General features: G+C 33.3%; 1 protein-coding gene across 1 annotated transcript in view; it reads left to right on the top strand.

The window, feature by feature from the left end:
• The window catches only part of LOC149797947 (polycystin-1-like protein 2), a 50,909-nt gene extending 23,536 nt beyond the window's left edge, over nucleotides 1-27,373 (top strand). The window contains exons 4-8 of the mRNA XM_089963019.1: nucleotides 421-1,062; nucleotides 4,077-4,333; nucleotides 13,087-13,376; nucleotides 15,332-15,479; nucleotides 24,492-27,373. Coding sequence (XP_089819145.1) covers nucleotides 421-1,062; nucleotides 4,077-4,333; nucleotides 13,087-13,376; nucleotides 15,332-15,479; nucleotides 24,492-25,720 — 2,566 coding nt within the window. The 3' untranslated portion in view covers nucleotides 25,721-27,373. The remainder of the gene's footprint in view (nucleotides 1-420; nucleotides 1,063-4,076; nucleotides 4,334-13,086; nucleotides 13,377-15,331; nucleotides 15,480-24,491) is intronic.
• The last annotated feature ends 491 nt before the right edge of the window (nucleotides 27,374-27,864 follow it).

Genomic DNA, 27,864 nt, shown 5'->3' with positions numbered 1-27,864 from the left:
GATTTTGCACAATGTGGTAAATAAATTTATATGATCATTATCTTAGGTTCTGTAATATGTGTGAGCTGCACATTTGATGAGGTGATCATGCTTCAGATTGTTGGAGCTTTTGACCTCTTTAAAGAATATATGTCTCTTCTGGTTTAAATACAATTTGGTAAATAGTATAAACAGGATATTGGGTCAGTTTAGTTGTGAGCAAGATTTATGCATGCTAAACATGCTTTTATTGTCAGAAATAATTTTTACTAGATTTTAATAAAATATGTAAAAATCAACATAAGGGTTGGAGATAGTTTTACATAGGGTCATACTCTTTCAGTGGTATGTAAGACAGTTTAATGAAATGGGGAGCTGTTAATTTATGTAACAAGGTGAGCTATATTAGACCCACTTGGGCCTCTTGTTTCTTTCTTTCAGGTATTTGACCCAAATTGTAATTAAAGATGTACAGACACAGAAGCATTGGACTTTTTTGTACAGTGATTGGCTGGCTGTTGATAGAGGGGTTCTGATAACGACCACAACCACGCTTGAGCCAGTTTCCCAGGAGGAAATGAAAAAACGTACTAAACAGAATTTTATCATTACATCAAGTCGTGAGATCAGAAACAGTCATCTGTGGATCAGCATCTTCTCCAAAACCATGAGAGACAGCTTTTCGCATGTCCAGCGTTTAACTTGTGCTCTCTCTCTACTGTTGAGTAATATGCTTACAAACATTATGTTCTTTGGAATTCCAACAGACCAACCAGAACACCAGTTGAATGTGACCAAGGGAATAACTGTATCATTGTCTTCCATTTTGATTGGAATAGAAAGTAGTTTGATTATATTTCCAATCAACACGCTGATTTTACAGTTCTTTACAAATCTGAAGCCTAAACCTAAGGCTCTGCCTAAATTGCCTCAGTATTTGCTGGATAGTGGATTCTTGAAAACTGAGGAGCATAAAGAAAATCAAAATGAAACAACATCAGCACAAACAATGGTAGAATGTGAAGAAATTAGTGTTGCAACTTCTAAACATGAAGAGTATCAGCAGAACAGACCTGCTGGCAGGTAAAGTAATTTTTGTTTTATTGCTTGTTAATTATCTGGTTAATATGTATTTTATTGAAACTATTTATCTGTCTTGTCCCGTTACATGTTGATACATATTGAAAAGATAAGTAAGTCATGTGGGACATACCTATCTCACATGAGTTACCTCAATGATGCTATGATGACTTTATCATGCTTGTGATGTCATGAACATCTACAATAGGTTTCTAGTTGTCTTAATGTTACAAAAACAAAAACAAATTTTGCCAGCTTCTTAATCATCTAAATAATCCTTGTACAACAAGTTCCTTGTTGTAAACCAGACACAGTTTTCCTTGCCTTTTTACAAGAAGCTGGAAACATTATTGTTTGTGTTTTGGTCCATCCCTATGTCATTTTATTCTATCTTTTCATTCCAGAAATTTTTATTTCTGCTTTATAACTTTTTAAAGCCATTTTTAATCAATGGATTAAATTTGATATGCATTCTTGCTTGAAAGTGTGTTTTCAACTTTGAAAATATTTGAGATATAGAAACTAATGTGGTATACTTTAACAACATTGTTAGAAGGTGTGTCATGTACTATATTGGAGGTATGAGCTGTGGTGGCTTAATAGCTAGTATGCTGGAATTCGAACCAAAAGTGGGTGGGTTTTAATCCTACCACTGACCACCTTTGGGTTGACTGCTGTGATATGTCTTTGGCAAGATACTTTAATTCATTAGCCTTGGCACAGAATGACCTACTTGTATTGTTATGCCTTAAAGCAAAACAAAACCACATTGGTGTTCAAGGCCGATGTTGTAGGCAAATATTTTAAGTAAACCATCTCTTGGCTTTACAGCTTTATAGCCATTTAAGATGAAGGGATATAACTTGGTGTGTTGCATAGCTAATGGAGGCCCTATCTTCAAGGTCAAATGCACGAGTCAGTATTTCAAGGTTTCCATCACATTTATCATTTTACTCTTTTATTTGAGAGCTGTTTAAGATTAATGAATGAGGCTTGGTATAATATTTACATATCACTAGAAGATTTGTTACATACAACATTGGAATCTAATCCTTAAGGTTGAGGTAAACATGCCAGTGTCAGATGTTTTCCATTACCATCCTTTCCTATTATTTTAGAGCTGTCTGAGATAAATTGATGAAATGTGGTATACTTATATATCATAAGTACAAATTGTTTGGCATACCACACTTTCATCTTATCTTTTATGTCAAGGTCATAGGTCAGTTTTTAGGGTTTCTGTTAACATTTTTTCTTCAGCTATGTAACTTAAAATCTGTTTGAGTTAAATGGACAAAACTTGTGTACTTAGATGTCACCAGATAGTAAGTTGCGTTCCTCATTTGGGGTCCTGTCTTTATGATCTAGGTCACTGATTTTTGTAAACCTTGTGCATCATGTACTCATGAAACCTGATGGGTGTATTGATCTTACAGAGTACTGCTCACCACAGATAAAAGTAGATAACTTACTTCCTTTTGTTAGTGTATTGATTACTTGAAGCGTTTGCATTTTGCTTAATTTTTCTAACACCATTGTATACACAGTCATCGAACATGATGCATGTTTCCATTTTGAAGGTTACTACAAGCATGAAAATGCAGGTCATACGGACCTGCTTTTCATGCTTTTCATGCTTCAGTGAGTATATGATTTGTTTGCATTTTGCTGATCCTTGGAAACTTGTGTGTACAGTCATACAATTTGACGAGTCCTTTGATATTTGGAATAATATTAAATATAATGATTTACTGTTAAGGTGACAATGATCTGTTTCTCTTGCTCAAGTTACAATACAAAGTTTTGGGATTAAGACAAAGAGGAGCAGGCTAGATGTAGCATTCTGTGAAACACTTGCTTCTTTTTCTGTGTATTTACACTATGACTCTAGATGAGGACAAAACTTCACTAAATCTGCTTGCTTGCTGTTCCTAATGATATAATTCAAGATTACCAGAAAATACTAAAGCCATAATGATTAGCCACCATTTTTGTTTTCACCAGTTTTTTTTTCTGGTGAGAAATGAAAGAAGAATGATCCATCATATGCATTAGGATGGAATAGAGAAATCCCAACCCCTGTGTCAGAATTTATGTGCTGGAATGAAACAAAACCTATTTTCCGCATACAAAGCCTGGCCATAAGTTTGGGTATTCCTATCCTACCATTTCATATAATAAATTCTGTAAATCTCATCTTTGACAGCTCATATTTGCAGTTGATCATTTTTCATCAAAACACTACCAGAATCAAAACTATTAATTGCAAGAAATTTATAAAAGATGTTTACTTTTAAATTTATAAATACCAATTTTTATTTTGTATTCTTTAATAAATAAATAAACTTTTAACCCTAACCAGAGCTTGGTACAAAATGTATGTCTAGTTTACTCAACCATTTCTACAGCTTGGTGACATAAACAACTTAAATGAGAACTAGCAGAGATTGGGATTATTGGAAAACTATTACTGTGAGCCACAGCATTGTTGATTTCACTTTGGTTTAATAAAAACAAGAAATTTCAAGAAAATGCAAACATATAAGTGTAGCTGGACTGTAATTCTTTGCAGAGGGAAATATTTCTATCATGTCTCACAGATGCAGTCACCTGTAAGAATGACATTCCTGTATAATGGCTCATAAACTTAGCAAAACACATTTTCAAAGATTTTTTTGTTTTCCAGCAATTTGAAATGAAACAAAAGTAAAATACTGTTAGTCAGATTTGGTCACAGTTTACATATTCTGTGAATCTCCTAAAATTTCCTGCAGCACTCACTAACTAAAAGACATGATCATTGTAATGTGGTTCCTGTTTAAAAGCATGCATTATCATGGATCCCATTTTGTTAAATGGTAGTATGATTGTACATGTTCTTCATCATAAGGTGTTCTCATTATGAGATGGTATACTAATGAGTACTGGAGTTAGTCTAAAGATTGCTGTTTAGTTCCAACACAGTGTTATGTGATTTTGTTATGTGCATACAGTTAAAATTTTGTTTCTCTTTTCAGTTTGCCATGGTGGTTTGTGTATATAGGATGGTCTTTAGCCATTACCACATCACTTATATCCTCCTATTTTGTGATGCTGTATGGTCTGAAGTTTGGATATGAGAAGAGCCTAAACTGGCTTGTGTCTTTCTTTACTGCATTTACCAGTAGTACCTGTGTAATACAGCCTGTTAAAGTCCTTACCATTGCTGCTTTGTTAACCTTGATTTTGAAAAGAACAGTGCAGTTTGAGGATTTTGGACCTGGACAAAAGTTAGGTATCTAGCTGTTACACATCTTAATTGTATTTCTCTACTGTATGAAATACTCTACTGTCCATGCAGTCATCAATGCTTCAGTCATATTTATTGATGTATCTCTACCTTGTCCAAGCTAGAATTCTTCTTTCAGTTTATCTGCTGGGCTTAGACTTGCAGTAGGGTGCAGCTTGAGATGAATGTTATTCCACATCTATGAACTTGGCTGCTTTGATCTACTTTCAGCATTATTTATAGATTACTGCATTGATATGGGAAAATATGCACATGTTTTTTTCTGTGTGTATCATGTTTTCCATGACATCTCATTCAGAGTTGCAGAACTTACATTTTTTAGAAAATTCATGATGCATTAATATATTTATTACCATTCCTGTTACCAGCTATAGAAAGCATATGTTTATGCTCTGTCACTTGCATGCTTACTGTTGGAGGGAGCCCAGCTGTATCATACAATGTACAGTATATCTTCTACTGCTAGCCTAACATTGTATCAAAATAGTTAAATAGGGAAAATTGGAAAGCATCTGTTGTGTGATAGTCTATTTAGCCAGTGGAAATAATACTTTTTCATCTTCTTATCTTATTATCTCTGAGACTCTTAGTTTCATACCAAAACCTTCAGTTGCAATTTTTTTCTGAAATTTAGTATTTGGACTGACTTGTAAAATGGTACGTCTCTGATAGATATGCAATGGCCCTTGGCCTCAGTATGCTTTTCTCTGCTATTTTTGTTGACCAAAGAGAGCAATGGTCATAGCCTGAACCATTGTTTTTGTGAAAAGTTATAAATATTTCTCTAAATAACTGTTTAAATGATACTTTCTTTTTTAGACATGTGTCATGTAAACCATGTACTATGGAAAAACAATACATGATTCTGACAGTACAGAGTTAATGGAGAAACATAATTAATTAAAACAAATTGTGTGGTAGCCATGGTGGCTCAGTGGTTAACATGCCAGATTCATGACTCATTTAAGTCAGGTTGCATGGTTTTCATTTAGGTCTGACTAGACATCATAAGAAGTCTTGTAGTGAAAATTCAATGCTGATTTGACCTTCCATTCAGGAGGAGTAATGATAGTGTCCAAGCAGCACCATTTTCATTTAGGACCAACTGGACCATGTATGAAAGTGTGTGCTAAGTTTCAAGACAGTACTCCACATTGTTTAGGTGCAGTAGTGATAAGAAACTTGTGTTAACAGATGCATAGGCTGTGGACAACAGACCATCTTATAAAGATCTCAGGTCTGCGACCAGTAGAGCTACAGATACAAAGTTTCTGTCATTAAAAGTCATTGAACAGTGGAATACAGTGTTAACTAAATTCAGTCTTTGCTTATGTCATTAGTTCATGGGGAATAAGGTGATGCAAGTGTCATTTGATTTCACCATTACACTCATTAGAGACTTGATGGCAATGTTGTTCTGACTTCCTCAAAGATCATTTTGAATTTTTTCTTAGCATAGAAAATTTTTGTTTTGAATATGCATAGCTGTGAGGTCAAACATGTCCACATTACCGTATTTACCGTATATGTTGGGACACTTTAAATTAATTTTAAAAGTAATGTTTTTGTGCACTGAATGTTCTGAGACACATCGTTTTTTTTGAGTTGTAAGTTCTGGGACACCTTTTAAATCATTCGAAAATTACATGTCGGAATTTGCCCTCCAACTGAAATTTTATTTTAAAAATTATAAAACTGTACTTGAGATAAAACCCTTTAATTCACTGCATCAACACAACCCTTCTCTTGCACATGCACGATCTATTCTTTTGGTACATGAATATTTTTTTTAGCTCTCTCATACCGTGAAAAATTGTTAGAGGCAACACACCACCTGAAGCGGAAACTGCAAGGACAAAAGTCAAATCAAATCTGCACTAGTCTTGCTAATTCTCACACTTTTGATGCCCATCTTACCGTCAGTCCATCCAGGAATGTGATCAATGTACACCAGAGTTTCATCCATTTTAATGATCATATTGTCAGCGAAATGATCTGTTTCTCTTCTGGCCTTCATGAAGTCATCAAGCGATTTTAATTTCTCCAGATCTTCTGGATGATGCTGGGTCATCGATGTTTGTGCATGAAGCATTATATTGTGTAACTTTAAAAACTGTTCCATTTTTTCACTTTATTTTCAAAATTTTTTGAATTCTGGTGAAAAGGAACCAAAGTTAGCTTCCATATCACGGCTGTCTTTGTTTATTCAAAGCTAAAAAATAAAATATCTGCACACTTAAAAGAATCCATAGTCGGCTTCTGATGTCAACTTGCTTTGCAATAAAATAACCTTTGTATTGATACCCTTTAAAAAAAATTCGACTTCCGAGTCCAAAGTCAGCTTCTGACATCGGCTTGCTTTGTAATAAAAATAACCTTTGTCTTTGATGTCCTGTTGGTAAGTTCAAAGAAGAAGTTTACTGCTGGCTGCCAGTTGTGTTTATTTACCACCAGGGCTTCTATGTGCTTGGCATCTGTTGTAATAATTAAAACAAAGGTGCACTGATTTCTGCGGGTAAATAGTTATGATATTTTTGTAACCCGCACTGGCAAAATGATTGTCACTTGCACTCAAGTAAATGTGTTTTCAAATAATGATTTTTTGTTTGCGAGATACTGTCATACAGTAGACCTGGATATAAATTAATCTTGGCTATTTTACACCAAACACTGTGCCATCTGGGAATGGCAGTTGTCTTCAGTATATCATTTGATTATTTCCCTCTCGTTTGCAAAATCGTTTGCTTCTCTTCTGGCCTTCAGAAATTTATCACATTTTATTTTCTCCAAATATTCTGGGTGACGCCGGGTCATCGACATCTGTGCAGAAAGCACTATATTGTGTCATTTTAAAATTTGTTCCATTGTTTCAATTTATCTTCAAAATTCCCGTGAATACAGTTGAAAAGGAACCCAAGTTTGCTTCCATATCTTGGCCGCCTTTGTATATTTAAAAAAGAAAAATAATTCGGCTCTCTTTACAAAATCCATAGTCAGCTTCCAATGTTGGTTTGCTCTGCAATAAAATAGCCTTTGTATTGATATCCTTTAAAAAAAAATGCAAACAAAGTCAGCTTCTGAGATCGGCTTGCTTTGTAATAAAAAAAAGCTTTTGTCTTTGTTCTCCTGTCAGTAGGTTCAAAGAAGGAGTTAACTGCTTGCTGCCTGTCGTGTTTATTCACCACCAGTGCTTCTATGTACTTGGCATCTATGGTTACAATTAATACAAAGGAGCATTAATGTTGGCGGGTAAATAGTAAGGATAATTTTGTAACCTGAGCTGGTGAAAAGATTGTCACTTGCCCTCAAGTGAATGTGTTTTCAAATGATTTTTATCTGCGAGATACTGTCATACAGTAGACCTGGATATTTTGCACCCAACACCGTGTCATGCGTGAATGGCGTCTTCAAGATATCGGTTGACTATTTCCCTCTTGTTTGCGATTTTGTTGGCTCCAGTTTTCAGTTGGATAACATGTTCAAACCTCTGAGCACAACCACACACAATTGTTTCTCAATGTTCATGTCAATGAACATCGTGATGTGTGGTATCGGACATATTGATACACGCTACAGTATGGAATCCTACACTACTTATACGGATTTCGTGGGACTATTTTATTCTTTATTGTTCATGTTGAGAAAAAGAATAAATTATAGCAACACAAGGTTAGTTTCTTTCTTTTTATTATCAATTAAGCGTTTTATTTATCTATTTTTTGCAACATGCAGTGGGGGGGGCAATCACAAACACAGTACAAATTTATTTAGTTTCTTAAGTCTTGGGACATATGACCTAGGTGAAAAAATGTTTCACTATAAGTTCTGGGACTGGAAAAATAAATTATTTTATCGTGTCCCAACATATGTGGTAAATACGGTACTTAGGATGTTTCATGTTAGTTAATATTTACATTGAACTCTGCATTTGTGCATTGTCTTGATGATTGATTGTGTTATTATTTTTGCAGTCAGTTGTACACATGGAATTTTCTCAGGAGGATTGTTTTCTTTGATCATTAAGCAAGACTGTATAGTGTTTATACAGGTTACAGGGTCATAGGCATATATCATAGTCTCAGAAACTCTCTCTCTCTCTTCTCTCAGAGGTTACCAAAATTCAGGTTTATCTGAACAGTATTGAGAGGTTTGGGAGTCACATATCATGTTTTTCATGTGTCATGGTGACTTATCAGTGGATTAAATATGTATTGTGTAAGAAAATTAGGCCAGTGTGATCTCATTTCAGACTTGTTTCAAAATTGTTGAATTAAAATAGACTCATGCCTCCTAAACGATCAACTATTGTTTTTAATTTTTCTCTCTAAGTATCTTTAAAATTCAATTACATAATTAAATATGGAATCAAGAATGATTTGATTTTCTTTATTCACATTTGGCCAGTGATTCATAAATCAGATCTTCATTAATGAAGCAAAGATCTCTCGACAGCATGTCACATAGCATGTAAATTGTCTTGATAGATATTACCTTGTTTCATGTAATTTTGGGTGGAAAAAGTTTTATTTTTTAGAATACAAAAAGATTATAAGTAAAAAATAAAAATAGAAGTAACTTTGCTTAATAACTCTGTATAAAAATGAAAATGACCAGACCCCAAAATGATTTCTATAATATTACCTTCTGACCTGACATGTTAATTTTGCTTACACCTGCATTTATTCCTCTGAAAAACACAGTCCTGAATGACAAATAATAAATCATGAATGCATATTAATAAAAGAATTAGCTTCACTGCAGATGGATATTACTCTGTTCGTAAGGTATGACATCATGTGATTTAGATAATGAAATTGCATGCAGCCAATATTCCTACAGCAGTATTTACAGTGCCATATTTCTATTTTGTACATGATGAAACATAATAATTATACACTGTTTGTTCATTAGAATTGCTGTCTGTGGTTTTGTCATGGTAATGTGTTGTAAGATGGTTGTATATCTAGTTACTGCCTGGTCATTATCATTGAATTTATATTAATGTTTACACATAATTTTACAGTGTACAAGAATTATCTGAAGTGCTTGTATCATATATATATATATATATATATATATATATATATATATATATATATATATATATATATATACACACACACACAGTGCAACCCCACTATAACGCGCCCTACTTTAACACAAATTTGGATATAACACGGTTGTGGCATGGCTTCCGAAATTTCTTATATTCATTCGCACATGAAAAAACATTTTTTTCCCAAAGTACATGAAACTGTATAAAAAATGTTTTATCATTATGGGGAAGAGATTGTGTATAAATTCGAATTTAATATGATCGTGGCGTGGTTCCTGAAATTTTAAATACATGTGTATTTTTCTCGTACCGGGAATTATTTTTTTTTAGGTACGAGAAATAGTGTGTAAAATGTTTATTATCATTCTGGGGAAGAGTAGCTTCTGAAATTTAACAATATCACCAGGTTCTTGAAGTGTTATGCCAAAATAAACATTTTCGGAAATGCTATTTATTATTCGTCCATGAGTAAAGTCAGTAAGTCGTCCTTGTGATTGTCTTCAATTAATTATGTATACAATCATTGCTCAAACAATAACCAACATGTATTTCTTCTTTAACTGCATAAACAACCAAGCATCAGACAATGCAGTGGTTGATAAAAGATTCTCACAATTTAATAAACATCAAAAAACGAAAGCCGCCAACATGTTTGCTGGGCTTGGTGATGTTATTAGACGCAGTCAGTTGACTAGTAAAAAAAAATGCCCGCTTTATTTGCTGGAAATTGAAAGGGTATGAAATTTTACTTGGCGTTCAGCTTTAAAAGTTTTTTTATTTATAAAAGTGACTCGTGGCCATTGCAGGCCTACTGCACTTAGTTATTGGGTTTTATATGTGTATGGGGTTTACTTATGAATTCGTTATTAATTTCCTATTTTTTTATAAAAAATATTTAACCATTATGGAAACGCAAGTTCACAAACGCAATTTGTTCTCTGAACTTTGCGCAACAAACAAATTATTATCATTTTGCAGAAGTGATCATGTATGAATTAGAGTATAATACGATATAGAATATGATCGTAGCGTGGTTGCTGAAATTTTAAATAATGTATGTGTATTTTTCTCGTATGCGGGAAAATACTTTTTTTAAGGTACGATAAATAGTGTGTAAAACATTTATTATCATTTTGGGAAGAGTTCGAGTATAAATTCGAACATAATACGATCGTGGCTTGGCTTCTGAAATTTAACATTTTCACCAGGTTCTTGAAGTGTTATGCCAAAATAAACATCAGAAATGCTGCTTGTTACTGATCCGTGAGTAAAGCCAGTAAGTTGTCTTTGTGATTGTCTTCAATTAATTCTGTATACAATCGTTCCTCAAACAATAACCGACATGTGTTTCTTCTTTAACTGCGTATACAAACAAGCAGCAGCCAATGCAGTGATTGATAAAAGATTCTCACACTTTAATAAATATCAAAAAACGAAAGCCGCCAACATGTTTGCTGGGCTTGGCGGTGTTATTAGACGCAATCAGTTGACTAGTAAATAATGTCCGCTTTATTAGCTGGAAATTGAAAGGGTATGAAATTGTACATGTGTTCAGTTTTAATAAAAAAGTGACTCATGATCATTGCAGGCCTACTGCACTTAGTTCTCTGGTTTTACATGGGTATGGTATTTGCTTATTAACTCGTTATTAATTTCCTATTTTAAAAATAAAAATATTTTACTGTTATGGGTAAGCTAGTTCACAAATGCAAGTCATTCTCAATGCGCAATGATTAGTATAGTAGTTTTCACATGTTTCTTTCGATATTCACAAAATCTGAAGTAAAAGTTATATGCACGCTGAAAGCATGTGTTGATTGGTAATTATTCTTGTTATAGTCGTTCAGACGAATAATTGTACAAGTGTTAATTATTGGAAATTTGCAATGGATAAATGTACATGGAAACGCATATGAGAAAACTTAGCAGTATGAAATTTGTACTGAAACCGTTCATAGACCCTGGAACGTAATGAACCATACACGTGCTTCATCTTTCTTAACCTAATTTTGCTGTTAATTTTTCCCATTGAATTCAGACACATAATGATGTGTGAAATATTTGTTGAATAGTTTACATATGTATGCAATTTTTACAATGGAATTACATATTTTGTGGATTAATTTCAAGCCCCGACGGTACAATATCAGACGGCAAGTAAATGGTGTTGATACTCTGTTCATGCTATATATTAAACGTTGAATTCAGACACAATGATGTGGGAAAAATTATTGAATATTGTAAGTCTGTGTGCCATTTTTCAATGGAATTACATGCATTATAGATGAACTGAATCCCACGACGGCATGATAGTAAACGGTGTTGATACCCTATTCATCATATACATTAGGCATGAATACAGTGAGTTGTTCTCTGAAAAAAGAAAATTACTTTAAAACCCCACATTAACGCGACCCCGATATTAACACGATCCAATATTGTGGACCCCAATTATCGCGTTATAGCGGGGTTCCACTGTGTGTATATATATATATATATATATATATATATATATATATATATATATATATATATATATATATATATATATATATATTACTAATGTGCATGACAAACATATTCTACAGTATTTATCCACTGTTGCAACATCTATGGTCACAAACTAAGTACAGAGAGAGGCAAAACCAACAAACTTTGTGAAACTTAACAAACAGTTTAACTACGAAAGCTATAAATAAAAATGTATGGGGAACTTGTATAATTATGATGTGGATCCAAAATATTCCTGACATAGTTCTAGGAAAGTCCAAATGAATTATGCCATTGTTAAGATGGCATTTCCTAGAATTTCTCTGAATAGTTAACAATAAAATTCCAGAATAAAAGTATAGTCCAGATAATGAGCACTTTCTGTTTCCACTGAACAGTCAAGACAAAAGTTCTTCTTAATAAATAATATCTAAGTACAACTTAAAACATGTCTGCAGACTTGTGACAGGAACACAATAAAAGAGGATGAACCCAAAATAGAAACGAATCTGATTGCTCAGTTCCCTACTTATATACACTATCTGTTGCAACTATATTTCAGAATATTCCCCATGTGATGGATCTTGCTTATTTTACCTCGAAATTGCCTATTGATGTGACCTAGCCCAACTAATGGGAAGTTACTGAATTCTTCTGGAACAGTCCAAACATCATTAGCCAATGAGAAATTGATCCAAAGGTGCCATTAAGTCTTATTATTACTATTATTGTTAGTAATTGTCAACACAAACATCAGCATCTTTTTTTTAATCCTTTGAAATTTTATGATCTTAGGCAATTTCTAAGTAAAGATATTTTGTACAATTTACAACCATGAATACAAATTACAAAAATTAAATAAACTCATGTTCAAGAAGTTGCAAAAAATATAGATATACATAACACCACACATAACATGTACCTAACTTAAAACAGCAGTGGCCCATATCTTATTTTGCAAAATTATGGGTGAGCAGCTATGTATATCTTGTTGGGTCTAATTTCTCTCAGACAATGTAGACCATGATCTGCAGGTGCATTATGCAGTGGCAGATCTTGAGCTATGTGGCTTGTAATTTGGTGAGTGTATTATATATATATATATATATATATATATATATATATATATATATATATATATATATATATATATATATATATATATATTAATAGAGTATCATTTCATTTGCAGAGAAAGATGAGGAGTATATTGAAGAGACACTAGTTGGTAAAAAGAAAAAGAGATACAAGAAACAGAAGCCTCTCAACCAGAAAATGATTGCTGCGATTAGAAAGAGGATCTGGCTTGAATGGCTGTTGAACACAACCCTACAGGACATGGTGTTATATAGTATCTTTCTGGCAGTAGTTCTCATTGTTGTCCATGGGCATCGCAACATTACTGTTTCATTCCAGTGCACCAAGACTATTGAAAATACATTCATCAACCGTGGAAGGGATCAAGACAGAGGACTGTCCAAGGTTTATTTTCTTCTTGTTAACAGTTGTTTGCATGAAATAAAAGGGCATCATTTTCACAATGTTTATACTGTGAGTGGCACTTCACATGACATTTGATCCTCACTGATTGAATTCACTTAATCCATATAGCGCAACACTGTTTGAATCAGAGCTGTTACCCAAACCAGCATTTTTATTGAGGAACTGATCAGCTAATCATCCTCTAGATGCCATATTTGTCAGCAAGTGATATCCTAATTAAGTGCAGATAGCAGATGATCATCACTAAGGGAGAATGTGTACAGGTCAAATATATGAGATGACATGTGATATGTTTTGAAAGATTTATGTTATTTATGTGAAGTACAAATAAAATCAGCTCTAATTAGTTCTGCCAAAAATAGGCACTTCATTCATCTCAAGTCATACCCTTAGCTGATAAGATAACCAATTTTACATCAAAATCAGCTGTAAAGAAAGGTGTTTTGTGGATTTATGATGTGTATCATTAAAGCTTAATTAAAAATTCAAGTGCATAAGGACAGAGAAGAAAACATATCCAATTGTATATTGAGTTGTACAGGTGTTAATTTCAGCTAATTTCAGAGATAGGCTCATCCTTTGGACAAGCTCCTTTCAAAGGTATGGATGAATAAGCTAAATAATGTAAATAGTCACACAACATTATACAAAATAAATCAGTTCCAAATAATATTTTTTCCAGCATCAAATTTCCAAGAAGATAATTCAGAATGCAGTTAACTAAATGAAATGCTTTTTATCATAACAAAAGCACATGGCAGTTTTGCTTTGGAATAGTTTTAGCTTTCCAGTATGGTTCAGCCTATATTATCTTGTCTTTTTAATTTGACTATAAACATTTGTAAAATTCTTGATGCATATAAACACTTTGTGACTTATTATGTAAGGCTTCTTGCTCACTTTACACAATTTTGTATGTACTGAACTAAAGTGTATGTCATCACGGTCATGGAGGTGCTTTTACTCATCTTAAATACTAATTTTTGTTCTGAAATTTAATACTATTTGGTTCATTATTCGGTTCAGACCTGATTGGTAAATGCTCTGCACCATAAATGTCATCAGAAAACTTCCAATCAAACATTATTTATCACTATGGACTTTTACAATAGTAGTCAGGTACTATACCGGGTCTAGGAAAGAGGAAATAATAATAATCATAATAATAACAATAACAACTTTATTTAAAGAGGATGACACAATTAATAGCATGGAACTAATCCTCCGTGTGGCATATTTTCATTCAAAGTTCATTTCTAATCCAACCATATTTTAGCAAAACTTATATGATAAAACAATAGTACATATGCATAAAACAATTCTCTTTGCTCAATAGAAAACTCTTTGGTAATATTAACATTACCTTTTAGAAAAAGGACATAATTCTTGCATCCTTCAGGTAATATGATGCATTTAAGAAAGAATATTTAAAGGAAAAATTTGATGGTGATATTATACTTTATTAACAATATTCTAACTTGAGCTGTGGTTGTTGGAGTTTTTTTTCCTAAAAAATAGAAGCAGCTTGAAATGCCTTATATTTGTGTACATTTGTTTAAATGTCATAACTTAAATTTTATTAACTTTTATAAAGCCATTGAAGCCTAACTCTTGTATGACATATATCTCATTTCCACCAAGTTTATATTCTTCCACCAAGTTTGTCTGACATTTTTCTCTCTGTAAAAATGAAAAAGTTCTTTTCAAGATATACTCATTTTACCTTTGTAGTTTTCTTGCCTTCCAATAGCAAAGAGTAGGAACTTTGTCACCATGAAACAGCAGGTCACCACCAGGATGTGAATTTGTGTAACTGTTAGCCTGAGTTCTGATACATTCTTGCAAGCATATAGGCTGTTTGAACAAAGATAAAATAAGACTTTAAAAAAATTTATCCTGGCTAATAAGGCTATAATAATTTTTCTTTTATTCAGGTGTCAGATGTGAAGAGTGTTCTACAGTATCTAGATGAGGTGTTGCTGCCAGGGCTGGCAAAATTAAATCAACAAAACTCATTAAATTCACTTGCCAGTTTCTGTTTGGTGGGCACAGCCAGACTGAGACAAATTAGAGTGAATAAAGGTAACAATGCATCATTTTTCCTCTGATAAACCATGGGACAAGCAGGGAATCTGTCATATAACTGTTTTAGCACCTCTACTGGTGTTAGAAAGACCTTGTTCAATATTCTTTTGTTTCTCAGCCATTGTCTGACCACTGGCACAGGTCTATTATTACTTCTCATCCTAAACTACTGGTTGGATTACCTTGAAATTTAAAATACACATTCATCCATTCAAGATCACTAACTTGTAGCAGAAACGTTTTTAAGACGCTTATGTTTTCCTTTTGTCTTTAACATTTATTGGTAGGTGGACACCATTTTTAAAAACATTTTATAACCAACAATTTGATTATGCAGATGCTTTGCATGGAAATATATGTGCAGTTTAAAGCATCTGAGGTACAACTATAAGTTAATCTGGTTCTCTAACTGATTCCATTAAAGCTAATGTGAAACCCAGATCCAAATCAAAGATGGATGAGCCAGTTATCTGGATTTTAATGCAACAATCGTGTGTCCATAATTTTTCCTTTTATTCCACAAGTCTCAATTTTAAGGGTCATTTTCATAAAATTTAAGCAAAATCATAAGGGTTGGCAGGTCTGAAGCCCAGAGGAAATTAGAGAAAGTACAGAGCAAATGCATTTAATTATAATCTAATTGAATGCATGAAAATGGAACCTATTCAGTTTGACATTACAATTTGAAGTATAAATTCACTTACCTTCCACATTATTGTCTCACAACATTTGTACTGTATATACACAGTGTACTTAGGTAGAGGATTTTCATTTACATTTTCTGTTTATTTTGCCCACATATAAATATAGCTTATTATCAGTGCTGTGTGTGTTTGTGTGTGTAACTATGTACATGTACTTTGAATGTAAATACACATATAATAGAGGTCTACAAAGAGGATTAGTTCCTTGCAACTAACTAATGTCACCCTTTTTAAATAAAGTCATTATTATTATTATTATTATTCCAAGCTCGAGTTGGTCCTAAATTAAGATAGTTGCCACTTAAAGAGTCCAATATGGCCACCATGACAGTGATCCTGAAAATCATGTTATCACTACTCCTGAATGAAAAGGAACGTTAACATGGGGTTTTCATGAAAGTGGTGCCAGTTTGACCACAAGTATGCCAGCCATGGTGCCCATCTTAAAAATCTTATCAATCAATACCTCTTCTTAGCACATGGTCACAGTAACATAGGATTTTTGCTGAAAGGCCATTTAAGATGCCATGTTGGTCCTAAAAAAATATGGTGTTAATCAGTGACCCTGTCCATCTTGAAAATGTTGCTATCACTTTCCCATTTTTATAGTTACAGTGTGACCCCGCTATAGTGCGCTCTGTTATAACACGAATTTGGATATAACATGGTCATGCTGTCGCTTCCAAAATTTCATATACATGTATTTTTCTTGTACACAAAAAAATTCTTTCTTAAAAGTATGAAAAAAAAACGTAGAAACTTTATTATCATTTTGGGAAAGAGATCATGTATGAATAATACAAGACGATTGTGGCGTGGCTCCTGAAATTTTGTATGTATTTTTCTCATACATGAAAAAGTAGTTTTTTCTTCTTAAAAGTACAATAAATAACGCATAAAAAGTTTATTCTGGGATCGCGTAGGTCTTTGCCAGTGTCGCAAACTTGGATTTGTTTTCCTGATTGGCAGCAAAACATACAATGTGGCTATTTCATTTTTTTAATTGGCGATGTTGTTGGCTGTTTAAACTTTAATATAAAACCATCGGTTTGGAGTGCAGAAATTCAGAGGCCTCATGAAAGGAAGCAGCAAACTGGATATAAAATGCACTGAAATTTATATATTGTTACATAAACAAATTCTTTGTCCATATTGACAAACCATCTAAACAGTGCATTGTTATATTATAATTCGCTTATCATGACATCTAGCATGAGTACTGTATGTTGTGAAATATCCTCTTTTTTGTTGTTGACATTTCTGGTAACGGAGATCAAACAGACGAGGTATTATTTTGTAATCTATCTTTCATTGGATTTTTGGCCACTTGCTAGTAATTAATATATTTACAAAGACTGACGTTTGTATGTGGATGGTAAGTAAAACTACTCTTCTTTTCACTCAAAATTAAATCCTTCAGAACACTCACATTTTCTGTAATAATCCCTGTCATCAAACCAGAACACCTGCGTCTCTATCATCTGTTGACCCTTTGTTAATTTTCAGATGCATGCGTGGAAGGCAGCATAATGCTGCTACCACAAATGTAAAAAAAAAATTAAACAATAAAAATTAAAAACTACATCTTATTGGTTTATTCAATAGGCATGGAGGGACAATAACTAGAATAGTCCAAACGATTACCTTTGAAGCACCGATTGTTATGAAAACGTACTCAGCAAATGGAGAAGAAAAAATCAGTCTCAATCATGCAGTACAATTATTTATTGTTGCCACCGCAATAAGAAATGGGTATTTGTTTAGTTCTCCAAAGCTATCCTTTAGCGTGACTTCAATAACACATGCAACCTTCATCAAAGAAAGCCGAATACAATCTTTCAATAAAAACAAAGAACTTTTCATCAAAGGAAGTCAGTACCAAACTTAAATAAAAGTGATGGAATCTGATGGATTTTTGCATTTTCCAACATGACTGGAACATGTTAACTGTGCCGTGAAAGTTTTCTTTTTGTAGGGAAAAAGTTTATAATTACGAATGATACCAATGGCGGCTTAAAATGCAAACTTTTACCGACTTGGGATGTACTAAAAAGTAAATGTACTTCGTCATTCGTTACGTGATTGTGCTATATTTTTATACTGAATTCAGACCAATATGACCTGTGACAAAATTACTGAATATTTTAAAGCTGTGTGTCTGCATATTTTTGATGGAATCACTTATATTGTGGATTCAATGTATATGATGACGTTCGCGGGTGAGTACACGGTGTTGATACTATTCATGCTAAACATTAGACATGTATATATATATAAACAGTATTCACGTATATGTACCAATTCGTTTTTCTCCAACTAAAGTAAACTATTATATATGTCTTCTGTTTTCACTACAGGTGTATTTCTCATTTGATATGCATAAATTTAAGATGGTAACTGTGCTGATGAAGCACGTATTTTATCACTCATATTTATTACGTACACCCCCTCCCCACAATTTTTTTTTGGTACATGCATAATTTTCTTCAGCTAACTGACCTGGTTGCTTATAACATGGTTCGCTTTGTAATGCAGTCGGGTTCTATGGTTCCCAACTACCGTGTTATAGTGGGGTCACACTGTATTTGTTTGAATAATATACTTTATTATTATGAGTTTCAGAACCTAAAAACAGTTGATATTGATTAACTCTTTGAGTGATATTCTACTGCTCTGTTAAACTGTAAGTATTTATATAACTCAGAAGACACTTATAATTAAAGACAGTGCAAAAAAAAAAAAGATGACTTTAACATTCACCAACCAAAGTGTTATTGACGTTGAACATATAATCTATACTGTCAACAATATAAAGACTGAAATTTTGTTACTGAAGATTGATAAATACAGATCAGTTCATCTGATGTGGACATTTGTGTGTGTGTATGTAAAACACTGTTCATCCTGATGACCAGATATGCTTAACAAATGTTTATTTTATTATTTTGGGGCAGAAAATGTAGTTGATATGAGTAAAAGTCATATTAGAGTTTTGATTTGCTTGGAATTAGTATGGATGATAAAAATAGATAATATTTTATGCAGTGTCTGCATGTTACATATGGGTTACAACTTGATGATTTAGTTTTCTTGATATGATCTTCATTTCTGGTAATTTTTTCATAATGAACACTGAGCTTCCCTACCCCTTTAGTTGACCTACCTTTTTTAAGATGAAATTGAGCACAATTTACCCAAAGTTTTCAAAACCTAGATGCAACTTTGTACAAGTAAATTTAGATGAGACTTTGTATTTAGTTGCATTACAATGATCAAGTTGACAATCACCACTGTGACATTGATTCTAAGGTCAAAGATTATGACTTTAGTTTTATCAGTACTAGTTTGTATGCATGACAATTCAATAAATATGAATTCTTTAAATCAAATCAAGTTTGTGTATACATGATGGTTTCATTTATTTTCACTGATATCAGTTTTCATGATAATGTGTACAAATAATATTGTTTTCCTCTATAAACACCCCAGATTAGGAATACAGTAGAACCTGTCATGAAAGACTACTCCTTTTGCCCATCTTGAAAGACCACCCATTCTGCCACAGAAATCATGATATCTCAAGATGTGTGGTCTCTCCTAACAGACAGTTCATAACACTATAAGTATAATCAATTAATCTGAATGTGGAGAACCTTGTGGTCCTTCATAGCAGTGATATTTCAAGATAGGTTTTATAGTACAAAAAGAGGAGCCCCAAGTGGTCTAAAGCGCATACCGTTATGGATCACTGCCATCTCATTTCCGTCTGCATGGGTTCGAGTCTCAGGTTTGGCCAGTGTGGGTATGTGAGAAAGCTTGCCAGGAGCTTCTCGTGGGTTAGTGATTCTTTGGGGGGGTTTTCCTGGGTTCTTCCTCCACCATTGATACTGGCTGCCATATATAGCCTCTTTTGTGCTGAAAAATGGCGAAACCCTACAACAACAACAACTACAACAACAACAACAACAATTGTACAAAAAGAAATACGCTTACAAGAAACTGTACTATTCCCAGAATGAGTGCAGATTAAACACCTGTCAAGATCAAAGTGTTTTCACTCTAGTGTGCTCCTGACAAAACGTAATTGATACAGCTATATACACCCAATCAAGTGGTATATAATCTTTCACTCAAACCACTGTTCATAAAGTTGTCCCATCACTATGTTCTGATGACCATATTATGTTCATAATGTAATCATTCCATATGTGAAAATATGTTACCAACTGCCACTTCATCAGTGCAGTCAGCTGGATGTGGCAACCATTAATATTTAGTGAAAGAAAGCGGCTCACAGTCAACTGTCAGAATGATTGGTCCAAGTTATCCATGAGTTTGAGAAAATTGTACTCCTGTAATTTCAGGTCTAGTATCATAAATTTAACAAACAAATCCCTGTAGCCATGGTCCTTCCCACAGACAATGTCAAACACATGTTTCTTAAATTTTACAATCAGCAATAATTAGGAAGTATAAATCTCTCATTAGAAAATCCACCATAATTACTTCAAACTATTCACTATAAGTTCACTGAAAAAAATGATTCTCCAAAAATTTACTGTGAAAAAAGATGATTTGTAAACATATCTTTGAGTCTTCATTGGTTTTGGTTTGCTTTGTGGGGTTTAATGCACATGATAAACTATACATGGTGGCCAGGATATATTTGGTAGAAGAAAAACCCAGAAAGACCCCACAAAGAACCATCGTGTGAGTGATATGTAAAGGCAAGTGCGTTAGATCAATCTTCAACCCAAGGGCCCCAGTTGATATTAATAAAAAAGCTAACACCCATTTACACTGGTCATTAGATACTGTAACTCCACAGACAAACAATTCCAGGTGGTGTCATTTTGTGCTACAGTGAAAGCTGGGTGAGAAGATGTCAGTATAGAAGTATAGGCATTGTGTGGGTTTTCACAACCGGGATAGCATGGTGACAAGATCTCATTATAGCAGTAAAGGCATTGTGTGGGGTTTTCACAACTTACAGTGAAAGCATGGTGAGAAGATCTCATTATAGCAGTATAGGCATTATGTGGGTTTTCACAACAGGGATAGCATGGTGAGAAGATCTCATTATAGCAATATAGGCATTGTGTGGGTTTTCACACCAGTGAAAGCATGGTGAGAAGATCTCATTATAGCAGTATAAGCATTGTGTGGGTTTTCACAACAGGGATAGCATGGTGAGAAGATCTCATTATAGCAGTATAGGCATTATGTGGGTTTTCACAACAGGGATAGCATGGTGAGAAGATCTCATTATAGCAGTATAGGCATTGTGTGGGTTTTCACACCAGTGAAAGCATGGTGAGAAGATCTCATTATAGCAGTATAGGCATTGTGTGGGTTTTCACAACAGGGATAGCATGGTGAGAAGATCTCTTTATAGCAGGATAGGCATTGTGTGGGTTTTCACAACAGTGAAAGCATGGTGAGAAGATCTCATTATAGCAGCATAGGCATTGTGTGGGTTTTCACAACAGGGATAGCGTGGTGACAAGATCTCATTATAGCAGTATAGGCATTGTGTGGGTTTTCACAACATATATGAACAGAATATGTCTCCATTATGCTGATCCTATAAGGATGGAATAGTAAAGTAATTTTATGGATTTTGATGTCCATGTCATACATGTGTTTTTAACAATATAAACTGTTTAATAAATCATTTTTCAAAATAGATTAAAAAGCACATGTAAAAGATAACATTTTATTACAGTATTAATGAAATGAATTACCAAATAGCTTAGCATTGTTAACTAATAATTTATTGCTAAAACTCTGAGTCTGAGGGAATGCTTTCTTCATCTCATGAGGCTCATTTTTCGTAGGGTCTTTGAATTTGTGGTTTTAGACAAACACAAAATCAATGAAAACTGGTTTGCTATGAAAAATAGTTTTTTATAATTTTACATTTCATTGATAATTGGGTTGGAAGGTCTTGTAATGTAACTACTACTTTCAGTATAGGTTGTCAACCTAAAAGTTGATCTGAATGCATATTTTAGTTCAAAAAAGAAAAATTCAGTATAAGCAATTAAAGCTAATTAACATTATGGGAAAAATCATGTTAGTCTATTTGTGTCATTCTTTTCCAAAAACATCACAAAAACAAATTATGGGTGTTCCTTTTAAATTAAGGAGACAAAATAGCAAAGATAGGATATTTTCTTGAAATGAGTGAATAACATATATACTTTGTTGAGAGGGTAAAAATGCTTCATTTGTTCACCCGGAAGATGAAATATATCCATTATTCAGTCTTGGCCATCAAATCAATGGTTTAGCCTTTTTCAGCAAGGTGGAAAACTATTTTCAGCCTTGCTAGAATGGTGCAGTGAGTTTTGATCAGATTTGATAGAAATATTTTTTCAGATATGCTTTAGCAGAATGGTGTTCTAGGTTTCCTTGCTAGCAGTAGTTTAGCCACCATATCAACAAGATCGAAAATGTACAATTGACCAAATGACAGCCAATTCTTTTTTTTTAAAATGTACCCAGATAAAATAGTTTGCTGAAATTTCAAAGACAAGAATATGTTTATTCTGCTGTGAAAGTTTTCTTTTTGCAGGAAAAAAGTTTACCGACTTTGGTTGTACTGGAAATTAAATGTGCTTCATCATTCATTACATGATTGTGCTACTTTTTTTCCCACTGAATTCAGAACTGTATGACCTGTGACAAAATTACGGAATATTTTAAATCTGTGTGTGAACATATTTGTGATTGAATTACTTGTGGATTCAATGTATGTGATGAGATTCGTGGGTGAGTACAGTTTTGATACTCTGTTTGTGCTATACATTAGATTTGTATACATAACAGTATATAGGTATATCTACCAATGCGTGGTTCTCTGAATAAAGTGAAATATACAGGTGTATTTCTCATTTAATACACATCAATTTAAAATGGTAATTGTGTCAGTGAGGCACATATTTTTGCACCCACATATATTTACCTAATCCCCCCCTGCAAATTTGTTGGGGTACATACAGTGTATATCATTTTCTTTAGCTAACTGAACTGGTTGCTTATAATATAGTTTGGTCTATAGCACAGTTGGGTTCTGTGGCTCTCAACTACCATGTTATAGTGGGGTCACACTGTGTGTGTGTGTATATATATATATGAACATATGCAAGGCTGCATATCTTGAGCTGAGACACATCAGCTCCATTCCCAAATATCTTTCAGTTCATGCCACTAAAACACTTTTGTGTTCATTAGTACTTTCAAGACTGGACTATTGTAACTCAATTCTGTCTGGTTCATCTCAATATCTACTCCAGAAACTTCAAAAAGTTCAAGACACAGCTGCTCGGATCATACTTAGAGTACCACGATCAGAGCACACCTCCCCGCTGCTCTGTACCCTACACTGGCTATCCATTCAATCCAGAATCAAACACAGAATTTGTTCTCTGTGCTACCTTGCACTGATGGTCTCCAATCCAACATACCTATCTGACCTCACCCAAGTGTACACACCAGCAAGATACTTATGCTCCTCTTCTGACAATCGTATATTCATTATTCCCACTATGAAAACAAAGTCATATGGACAGCGTTCTTTTGCATACCAGGGCCCAGCAACGTGGAATGAATTGCTCACTGAACTTAGACACAAAGACACAGTGATCCCATTCAAGAGTGCTCTCAAAACTCACTTATTTTGACTGCAAGAACAAACTTAAAGACCTAATAATGTTTCCTACCTTAAATATTTTCAGCATGTTTTTTATGTTTTCTAATTTCATGGTGTTTGTTTTTGTAATCATATCATTATATGTTTTTTATCTTATTGGTGTTGTCTAATGTTGTAAAGTGCTTAGAGCTTCTAAAGATTAGGTGCTATACAAAGTCCTCATTATTATTATTATATATATATATATATATATATATATATATATATATATATATATATATATATATATATATATATATATATGTATATATGTTAGTAACATTATGATAGCCATACTTGAATAAATTATAGAATGACATTCTATCCAAAAGAGCTTGGATTTTTTGTCTAAATTTGATGGTAGAGTTCTAATTTAAACATCTTTTACATTCTTACAAAAGCTGCCAATGCTTCATCTGGTCCAACTGAAACAAATGTAATTCTACTGTAATGTTAAAATCTTGTTTTCATAGATTCTTAAGTAGACTTGCACTATAATAGTGGCTGGGCCAAGACAAGTTAACCCATATTTAGTACAACAAATATTTTGTAAAAAGATACACAGTGCCTGTGCTTTTGCATATTACTTTTTTTATTTTCCTTTTTTGTCAGGTCCTTGTGATAAAAGAATCAGATCCTATTTCCACAATGTATCCTTACCCAACTGTGTTGCAGAATATACTATGGGTAATGAGGACACCAGAAATTATAATGGCTCTTGGTTATATCCCATTGAGGATGGATGCCCTGGAAATTCTGACAAATGGACATATCAAACCAGTTTGAAGCTGAAAACTCTTCCATTTTCTGGATTGCATGCTTTGTATTCAGGAGGAGGATTTGTGGCAGAACTGCCACCTCATTTTTCTGATCAAGAAGCAATGTTGCAAACCATCAAAGAAAGTGATTGGATAGATGATGGAACAAAAGGCCTTTTTGTGGAATTCACATTGTATAATCCCAATGTAAATATGTTCAGTGTTGTTATATTATTGTTTGAGTTCACAAATGTTGGTAGAGTGTTTCCATTTCATAAAGTTTTTACTACTAAGCTGTATCATTACACAAATGGTTTTGAAGTGTTTGTTGCAGTTTGTGAGGTTGCCTTTCTTATATTTACAATTGGCCTGACCGTTGTTGAGAGCAAAAGATTAAGAAAATTAGGTAGAAAGAAATATCTTGATGATATTTGGAATGCTGTTCAAATTTTGCAAATAACCCTGTCATATTCTATTATTGGAGTATTCTTCCAAAGAATGGTTATGATAAAGTTTATCATGAATGAATTCACTACATCCAGAGGGAAGAAATTTATTAACTTTTACACTGCTATAACATGGGACATCATATTGGGCTATATGTCGGCCTTTTTGGTGCTGATTATGATTATGAAGGTATTAAAACTTCTTCGTTTCAGCAAAAGGTTTTTCATGTTGATTGACACATTGTCAGTTGCAAGAACACATTTGCTCCATTTTGGCATAGAACTTCTTGTCCTATTCTTGTCATTTGGATTATTTGCTGTCCTAGCATTTGGAAAAGAAGAAATTGAATTCAGGAATGTGTGGACATGCTTAATGTATTTAATTAATTTTTCTCTTGGAATGTCAGAGTTTTCAAGTATATTGGAGTTAAACCGGATTCTTGGACCAGTGTTTTTCTGTACATTCATTGTTATCATTCAGTGGTGTTTCCTGACTATGTTTGTAGCTATTCTTAACATTTCCATTCATAAATCAAAAAAGAACTTGAAGAAGAAACGGAACAAGTTTCAGTTGATTCAGTACATGAAAAGGAAATGGATGGAAAATATATCCAAAAGGTTTGCATGGTGTAGATAATTGCATATATATTTTGGTATTATTGAGTGTTTGCCAACTGCCAACATTAATTATGATATCAAACACTAAACTGATAGATTGATTTTTCAGTACAACTAATCTGTGTTATTGTTCTATAATTTGACATGAACTTTTGGGTTAAATGGAGAAAATGTTTAACTGATATTTATTTTACTGTGTAAACATGATGAGAATAGGAATCATTGTGCAGTAGCTACTGAAGCATCATCATTACAAGTTTTTTACAAATATTTTTGGGAGATACATAAGTACTCTGATGCAGGTGTGAAGCCAGGTTTCATGAAATACACTGTACAATATATATGCACTTGAGACCAACTGCAAACTGCACAAACCCAGATCTGCCATCATATAATGTACAGGCAGATCTTTGTCTTTGCAGTTTGTTAGGAGTGGATTATGCAAAGGTAGATCGTTAGCAGTTGAACTCAACTTGAAAGTGACCATAAATGGTATACAGCAATAACTTGAAGAGAGAGGTGTGTTGAATTTGACATTTTTGCTTACTTCTCTTTTTTTTACAAATTGTAGTTTGCTCTGTGTAATCAAAAGGCAATGTTAGAGGCATGATCCACATTTGTAAGATTATCTGTTAAAGACAGTGACTTAAAGTTGTATGGCTCTTATGATTTTATCAATGAAAGCAGAGTGACTTTGCTCTTTTTTTTCCCCACCACATTTGCCAGTGTTTTGCAAGACTATGGTAATCCCAATTGTTAAAAGTTATACTCTTGTACATTAATAATTGTATGATAAGTAGTCTTTGACTTGGATTAAAATCAATATTTTGGTTCATTCATTATGCAAATATGATGGTCAGGGTCCACAAAGTACCCAGGTGCTATACACTGTATATTTTATTTTATTGTTATATTAGTAAAACATTGATGGCCTGATTTGACAGCAAGTGATAGTGAATTTTTTCCTCAGTCTTGAGCAATTTCCCACATGTCTGTTCAGGAATTTTATGTTCACTGTAAACTTTGGAACTTGTTTCTCTATAATAAATCTGTGAAACTTAAGTTATTCGCACAAATTGTACACCATTAACTTGGTTCCTTTGCTGTAATTGTTGATTTAATTTGTGAATGAGTATAATAAAAACTACTGATCAATGTTAGATACTTTAATTATGTTACAAGTACTTACACTGCACCCATTATATGATCATTTAACTGAAATGAGTTGATTTAATACACAGCCATTGTTCACCAGCTCTTAATTTACATGCCTTTGAACTTTTTTTTATTTTATGCCTATTACTTAATTTCATGCCAAAGATTATTAGCATGATAATGCAATGAAGAAAAACTTTTCATTCATTGTAATAAAGCAACCATCGCTTCCACAAGCCAAAGATAAAAACACAGTCAATTATGTTTTCACAGAAATGCTGGCATGCATTGCTGTGATGGCCAGATTGACCCATTTAACTTTAGAATATAAGAAGGCATATTGGATTTAAGATGATTACACTAAAAATGAAAAGATTAAAATAAAACACAAATTTTACATGACAAAACTTATTGAACTTTATTTCTTAAAGTGTTGCTACCAGTTCCATTATAATCCTTTTGTTATCAAAATTTCATATATTGTTGTTTACAGTGTGCTGAGAACTTTTTCTAATAAAAAAACACGTATAAAATATGACTTTTGATCAAATGTTTTACATTTTATGATGTTGATTAAAATTTCCTGGAACTAACTGCTGTGCAGTATTTTACTATAAAATGAGCTGCATATCAATTGTTTTGTTTGCCATTTTGATAGTAGTGGATTATTGTCATACAGAGTAGATTAACTTAATATTTAACTAGTACAGTATTTGTTTGATTATAAAAAGTAGTTTAGCCTATTCACTTCTACATTTGTTGCCCGTTTTGTTTATTAATCTCAGTTGTAGTTCCCTACAAAATTGCAGCAAGAATCTGTCTGCAATGCAAGCATTATTTGACAGCTAAGTACATAATAATTAAATTGAAATAAAAGAATCAAATGTAGTAAAAAGAAGACTAACTTACTTAATAATGTTTCAACAAGCTGTCATTTGAATAAGCAGAGGGTTATAGGGGTGAGTAGTGTAAAGAAAGGGAGGTCTGAACATTGACTTCAGTATTGCA

The sequence above is a fragment of the Sinohyriopsis cumingii genome, chromosome 6 (assembly GCF_028554795.1).
Source record: "Sinohyriopsis cumingii isolate HCF-2022 chromosome 6, ASM2855479v2, whole genome shotgun sequence".
NCBI classification, from domain to species: domain Eukaryota; kingdom Metazoa; phylum Mollusca; class Bivalvia; order Unionida; family Unionidae; genus Sinohyriopsis; species Sinohyriopsis cumingii.
The sequence above is the reverse complement of the archived record's forward strand: the minus strand, read 5'-3'. Positions and strand labels throughout refer to the sequence as shown.